Source organism: Cladophialophora immunda (genome assembly GCF_000835495.1).
Source record: "Cladophialophora immunda strain CBS 83496 unplaced genomic scaffold supercont1.40, whole genome shotgun sequence".
In the NCBI taxonomy this organism is placed as follows: domain Eukaryota; kingdom Fungi; phylum Ascomycota; class Eurotiomycetes; order Chaetothyriales; family Herpotrichiellaceae; genus Cladophialophora; species Cladophialophora immunda.
Window position 1 is genome coordinate 3,350 of NW_015622580.1, and position 5,923 is coordinate 9,272.

Genomic DNA, 5,923 nt, shown 5'->3' on the forward strand with positions numbered 1-5,923 from the left:
GTCCTGGGCCCGTCTGACGTTCGAGTAATTAACAAAGGGGTCTCGACGCCAGTAACAGGCCTTCGGCCCAAGACTAGCGTGGACGGTCATTACATCTCTTGACGTTCCTGTCAGGCACCCTGCCAGTCGCAGCGTTGTTCTAATCACAGCACGTGACTGGTATCACTTGATCATTAGCTCCTCGGTACACCTTCCTTTTCCCTACATGTCAATCTTGTGTCGCAGCTCCCCGACAATTTTGGCAGCGCGTCTCTGCTATTCTGTTGAATGGCTTTGAAGGCTTCATTACCTCGAGACGCCCTTACCTCCATTTCTCTTTCGATCTCCCAACCACTGGACCCTGAAACACATTCGGACGCATCAAGCAGAACGAGGGAACCCGATCAATAGTCCTCCTATTTGACCGTGCTGCGCCCTCGGATTTCACCGGGCCGAATGATTCAAACCAAATGTCCTCCGATTCGATAGACGTCGTTCATTTCTCTGATGCAAGCTGCATTCTATGTCACGAGACGATAGCCTCCCTGGATGAAGCCCAATTGCGTGAGTAAGTTGAGCATTTCTCAGCGCCACTTGTCGCTAATGTCAACGTCTCGCAGTTGATCGCAGCGTCCGCAGAATTAAAGTGGTTCAATGCCCTCCGCTTTGTCTCCTCTGTACACAATCACCACAGGCCAGAACCTGGTGCCATCTTTCCTGCTTAAGCATCCTCATTTGGACCCTCGGAGACGATAATGTACCTAATCACGATGACCTCCTCTCTTATGGAACTCTCACCAGGCCCAGATGGAAAGAGCGGCGCCTGGCAATATACAATGATGGAAATTCCGTTGAACAATGTACGTCAGCTCTCCGGAAAATGTTTTCGGTTAAGTTGGTCGACCGAATGCCACGGGAAATCGTCTTGGGAATAGTGAAGCTATTGGGGCCTGTCTGTCTCTCAGCTATAAGAGAATTTCGGTCTCATATCAGCGCGTTACGTCGGAAGCCACTTGGAGCCAAGATCTCGCTGGACCCTTCCCGCGTTGTGTATCGAACGACATTTCGCTTTCGCGGTAATTCCTACATCTCAATGATCAGCAATCAATACGATGGACGAGAGAACCTCCGAAAACTCAGGGGGAGGCTTCGGACTGATAGATGTCGAGTTGCAGTATCATTTGACGAAATAGGTGTCAGGAATATTCGGATTTTCGGGCCAGGGGCATCGACCATTCCTGCGGACGGTAGTCCATGGTATTATATCACAGACTCCTCTTCGCAGGTAGTCTTCGAGGGCTTCACCGACGTGAGTTTGCCGATCGTTTACCGTGGAGTTTCTAACACCGCATCAGGGTCTTATTCTCCGAGATATACGCCGCAAGTTCGTCTCTAATTTCTACGACTCATTTTTATGGGACACTACGAACCCTCCTACCATTAATATAAAGAATTTCTTCTCGGCATCTTCCACAGGCGCTTCTCACTCTCGCTTCAGATTTGTCCCTTTCAATGCGGAAGCCTATATGCTTACTGTACACTGTCGGTCTCAGAAAATTCTGGGTATCTGCGCCCATGACTTAGTTGATCTCCATCCGAGTTGCGGTATTTGCGATATCTATGTCCGGGAGAAAAACGTTCAACGCCTTTGCTTTCCAGTGAATGCAAGAGAAAAGATCCAAGGGATTTGGATTCGTACTCCAAAGCTCGTCTCTACAAAAGACCGTAGTATTATAGTACGTTAGGCAGTTCTCTCACGTATATACTCAGACTGATCATATTTAGGTCGAGACAACACGTTCGCGAGTCCGTACCTTCGGCCTATATTCGCGTATCAACCACGATGGCTTCGAATTTCATTCTTTACTCGGTCGAACGGACGGCTTCGTTGACGGAATCTACTATAACGCGCTCGAGGGTCGATGCGATTATGTCACAGAGCTTGGAGTCATATGCTCTTCAGCTAACCAGAGTCTAGCTGAAGTTGTAACTCTTCCAAATCTCCCAGCCTTCTATGATTCTCCCACGAGGTCTTTGGATTGGTACCTATCAGCTGCTCCTCTAGACAATCTCCGCAGCCTTAGGTTCAGTTACGACGAGAAATCGCCCTCGTGTACGGGCGTCCTACTTGTTTATCATGACGGGAGCCAAGATGTACTTGGCCAACTCTTCTGGGACAGGTTGATCTCTAGCAAAGACATCTCAAGAGAGAATACTCGATACTATAACATCACTATGGGAAAGCTCCACTGTGTTCAGTGGAAGGAGGTTGACTCAGATGTGGAACCTCTAAGTGACAACAGTAATGGAGACAACTGGAGATCAATTCCGGAAACTGGCACTATCAGGTGGTGGTTTGGGCGACTCGGAAATCGGATCGTGATTGATCCCGTAAGTCTGACATGAGCTTAACCTGCCAAAGTTCGACAATTATTCTTGACCGAAGTTCATGCGCTCTGTGTCACATGTGGTTATACGCCAACTTCACCCCTTCTCGACGCACCGGGGGTCCCTGGAGTTACTTGGAACGAGATGATTTTGGAGATCTCTCCCCAGGCTCAATGCCCCGACGTGCAACTGGTGAGAATCTCTTCATATGATCGTATCCCTTTCGTAACTCGGTTGCTTCGCTGGAATGAGCCTCGATATATTGCGAGGGTTCGGCCAACTCTTCAGATCCAAATAGTGGTTCCAGATATGTCGCTTCCCGTGCGCAAGTCCACATTCTTGCCCTAGTTCCAAAGCTCGTCACTGCATACGCCATGGAAACTTCCTCATGCGCTGCGAGATAGGATATACAATCACTGAATGCCTGATGTTCCACTTCTTCAAGGTCACGCTTTGTAGCTTCTCTCCGTTTGAGCTCCTGGTGAAGTAGGAGCTCAAAGCCTGCGTCTCCTAGATATTGCACTTTGAGATCTCCTCTTTTGGACGGCTCTAGTTCGGATGGGGCGTCTTCCACGGCTATAATCCATTCCTTCTCTGCGAACACGTATTTCGCATATAAATGGAGCCAAAAGTTAACTGCAACATTTTCTCGCGACCCCTTTTGCTGGACTCGACTCCAAAGAAGGAGAAGAGGCTCGTCCGTTACCAGTGACATCTTGACCGAGCGCCGACTGTGGTGTTGTTGACCGAATATGCTTTTATTGTTGATCAGAACTACGATCTTTTTGGTGATAAGAAAGACTTATATAAAGTTGAGGAGGATGCATATCGATTTCAGTCAAAATGTTGTGCTCATGGGCCAACGCATCCGTATATCAGCCTGTCACTAGCAAGGCTCTGGCCGGTCATCAACCAATTCACCGACGTGCTAGTGCGCACTAATTATTTGTGCATATGGAGCCATAATCAGCAGGGGGCCATTTGATCGGGCAACGTTGAAAGGCCACCGACTTTATGACACGAGCATACAGACATTTGCACGTTCATCCACGTCGCCCTCAATCAGAGCTGTATAGGAGGGCGCAGCCCGACTTCAAGATTCTACCGGATGCGGACCCTCTAAGCATCTGAACTGACGCATTTTTTCGCATCAGTGACGGCTGGCGCCATCCTTGTAATGCGCCCGGCGCGCGAAGTAGTCTCGTTTGTGCATGGGGTCTAAGCAACCCTGCTAATAGGGTACGGACACGTGGGCAAGTAGCGGGTTAGAAATTGCCAAGAGGATGCGACCCGGGGCTTGCCAGCAAAGACGGGGCCTAATCTAGTAGGGGCCGCCTGCCCCCCACTGAATTGCTCTGGCAGAACCCAACCCGCTGTGGGATACGATCTGATCCGTTCGCAGGGGTTGGAGGATTCTCGCCAAGTAGACACGTACTTTTGGAAATCTCTGCCCGTGAGTCAATGCACATTACGGAGATGGTTGCCAATAGACTTCCCAGGCGCAACTCTCGTTCGGCAGACGACGCATATCAGAACGCGATATCCAATGCTGCATCCATTTTACTGTGTCTCGATTCTTGTGACATGGCATTTAGCCCCCGCGGGGACACCTAACCCTATGGCCCAAAGCCGTTTTTCGCCCATAGTATTACCCAGTTAGCCGCGGATTTCACACTCTCAAACTGATCGGGTACTTTATAGAATAAACTCCAAGTCATAGCGCATTCGACCTTTTCGCTGGAAAGTGTAAGGTCGGAATCAAGGTGGCTCAGAGCCATGGTTTAGGTCATCACTTGAGGACACATGTACATTCGGGAATAAAATTGTGTTACCTAGAAGGGAGTATAATATCACCAGCTTCATGTCTGTGATGTCGAAGGCAATCCTGACGGGCAGCCATAGTTCAGAATTTTTCATGAGACACACGATAGTTTGTGCGTTAAGGTCAATTATGTCGGCTAATTGATCCCTGAGTTGAGCGTCCGAGTGCGACATGAATGTTTACCTGCTGTCTGTCGAGTTGTTGGAGTCGACGTGCTGTTGTTGTTAACTGTTGTTGCTATTTTGCTATCCTGCTACAAGCCGGCGGCTACGCATCTGCCACGTGCCATCCATGCGCGAGCGAACGTTGCATCTCTCATCCGCTTAAACGACGGCCTTGCCTTTAATATGGAACACTGCATATGCGACTAAGGCGGTGCAAGCATTCATCGGGGAAACATAAAAGTGATCAGGTGTAGAATAAACAGTCATCAGCGACGCCCCAACGTCCCCTCATTAATACTTATTGTACATAAATGCCTCTTGCCTCAGGTGCCCTTTTACCATTGCCCATGCTTGAGTCACGACTGGACCTGACGAAGCCGATGATTGAATTCCCTCTCGAGATACTCACCGAGTTTTCTCCAGTTACCCGTATCTTCGAGCCGGTACATTTCTCGTCGCTTTTGCCGCATCTTCCAGCTCTTGTGCCATCAGTTTGCACACCCGCGCCTCCATCCGCTTCACCACCCGGCCTTGTCGTCGTTGTCGTGCTCTGAGACTCTCTTCGTCCGATGTCTCATCGGCGGACGCCGAAGACGAGCCCGCTTCTGCGTCGGAGTGGAAGTCAGGTCTCTGCTCGCGTCTCTGCTTCCTTCGGCTTCGGCGCCGATGTTGTCGCTGATGTAGAAGGACTTCGTACTTTTCGAGCTCCTGACGGAGGAAAATGCTGTATTCGCTGGCCGTCTGGCATTTCTCGAATGGCTTCACAACCCAGCTGCGCTTCTTGGAGCACCACTCCGCTGTCGGTCCAAAATAGTCGGTTGATCGAAGGTTAAATACCAAGACGGGCATGATAGGAGGAGCAATCTGCGGCAGACTGGGCTGGCCGTGGGTGGCCCATTGCTCTCGGAGGCGAACCAGCTCCTGGTAACCCCTCATGCCAAGACCAATTTTATAAACCTGACATCTCGGTTAGCCCTACGACATGAGCGTTCGTTTAGGACACGACGACCTACCGTCGGGGCTCGATGGGATTCCCCACGTGATCGGTCGTTCAAACGCGCCTGTGTTTGGCACGTCATCTTCGGCCCTGGGCGATCCGGCGGAACTTGCTACCACGCTGTCGGATAGCTCGCGCTGGCGAACACAGAGTCGTATCAGGCATGCTATGACGTTAGTAATGGCATTCGACAGTGTCCCTTTCGCGTCTTCCCCGTGGAGCTGGTATTCATTACGGTACTGGCCGTAAGAAGGTGAACATTCGCGGAGCACTAATTGAGCCAAGAATTTAAGCTCCGGTTCCGAGGGAGATGACTCTGGTTGGGATCTTGATCTTCGCAGGTACCGAGTCGGAATACGAAGATAGCAGTCCCCCACCAGCGCCTCCCGCGCTCCAGAGTCTGTTATCTGGAGCGGTCTCAGTGCTCTGTCGATCTCGGAATTCGTACTGGGTGTCCAGAGCTCGGGCAGGTCGTACCTGTGTAGAACTAACTTCATGAATTGATTGATTGTTCTATCTAGTGGGAACGGTCGCACGGCAGTTTGACTTGCCGGCGTGTAAAAACTAGCCGGA

General features: G+C 50.4%; 3 protein-coding genes across 3 annotated transcripts; 1 reads left to right on the forward strand and 2 right to left on the reverse strand.

Moving 5' to 3' along the window:
* Nucleotides 1–230: 230 nt before the first annotated feature.
* PV07_12651 (uncharacterized protein) lies at nucleotides 231–2,793 on the forward strand. Its single transcript, XM_016400197.1, has 4 exons — nucleotides 231–543; nucleotides 600–1,288; nucleotides 1,335–1,715; nucleotides 1,765–2,793. Exons 1-4 carry the CDS (start codon nucleotides 450–452, stop codon nucleotides 2,383–2,385), a joined length of 1,785 nt encoding a protein of 594 aa, XP_016242155.1. The 5' UTR covers nucleotides 231–449; the 3' UTR covers nucleotides 2,386–2,793.
* Nucleotides 2,216–3,082, reverse strand: PV07_12652 (uncharacterized protein; the record flags this gene model as incomplete). Its single annotated transcript, XM_016400198.1, has 1 exon — nucleotides 2,216–3,082. The coding sequence occupies one exon, from the start codon at nucleotides 3,080–3,082 to the stop codon at nucleotides 2,498–2,500; it is 585 nt and encodes a 194-aa protein (XP_016242156.1). The 3' UTR covers nucleotides 2,216–2,497.
* Nucleotides 3,083–4,602: 1,520 nt separating this feature from the next.
* On the reverse strand, nucleotides 4,603–5,847 carry PV07_12653 (uncharacterized protein). The gene is made up of 2 exons (XM_016400199.1): nucleotides 5,367–5,847; nucleotides 4,603–5,310 (listed from the first exon to the last, which is right to left on the reverse strand). The coding sequence occupies exons 1-2, from the start codon at nucleotides 5,430–5,432 to the stop codon at nucleotides 4,777–4,779; spliced, it is 600 nt and encodes a 199-aa protein (XP_016242157.1). The 5' UTR covers nucleotides 5,433–5,847; the 3' UTR covers nucleotides 4,603–4,776.
* Nucleotides 5,848–5,923: the final 76 nt, after the last annotated feature.

What these genes read in the sequence shown, in the direction of transcription:
- PV07_12651 (XM_016400197.1), top strand. Translation starts at nt 450, where the DNA reads ATGTCCTCCGATTCGATAGACGTCGTTCATTTCTCTGATGCAAGCTGC. An exon ending in TCTTCGAGGGCTTCACCGAC is followed by an intron (nt 1,289 to 1,334) that starts GTGAGTTTGCCG and finishes ACACCGCATCAG; the next exon opens with GGTCTTATTCTCCGAGATAT. An exon ending in CAAAAGACCGTAGTATTATA is followed by an intron (nt 1,716 to 1,764) that starts GTACGTTAGGCA and finishes GATCATATTTAG; the next exon opens with GTCGAGACAACACGTTCGCG.
- PV07_12653 (XM_016400199.1), bottom strand. Translation starts at nt 5,432, where the DNA reads ATGACGTGCCAAACACAGGCGCGTTTGAACGACCGATCACGTGGGGAA. An exon ending in AATCCCATCGAGCCCCGACG is followed by an intron (nt 5,311 to 5,366) that starts GTAGGTCGTCGT and finishes CCGAGATGTCAG; the next exon opens with GTTTATAAAATTGGTCTTGG.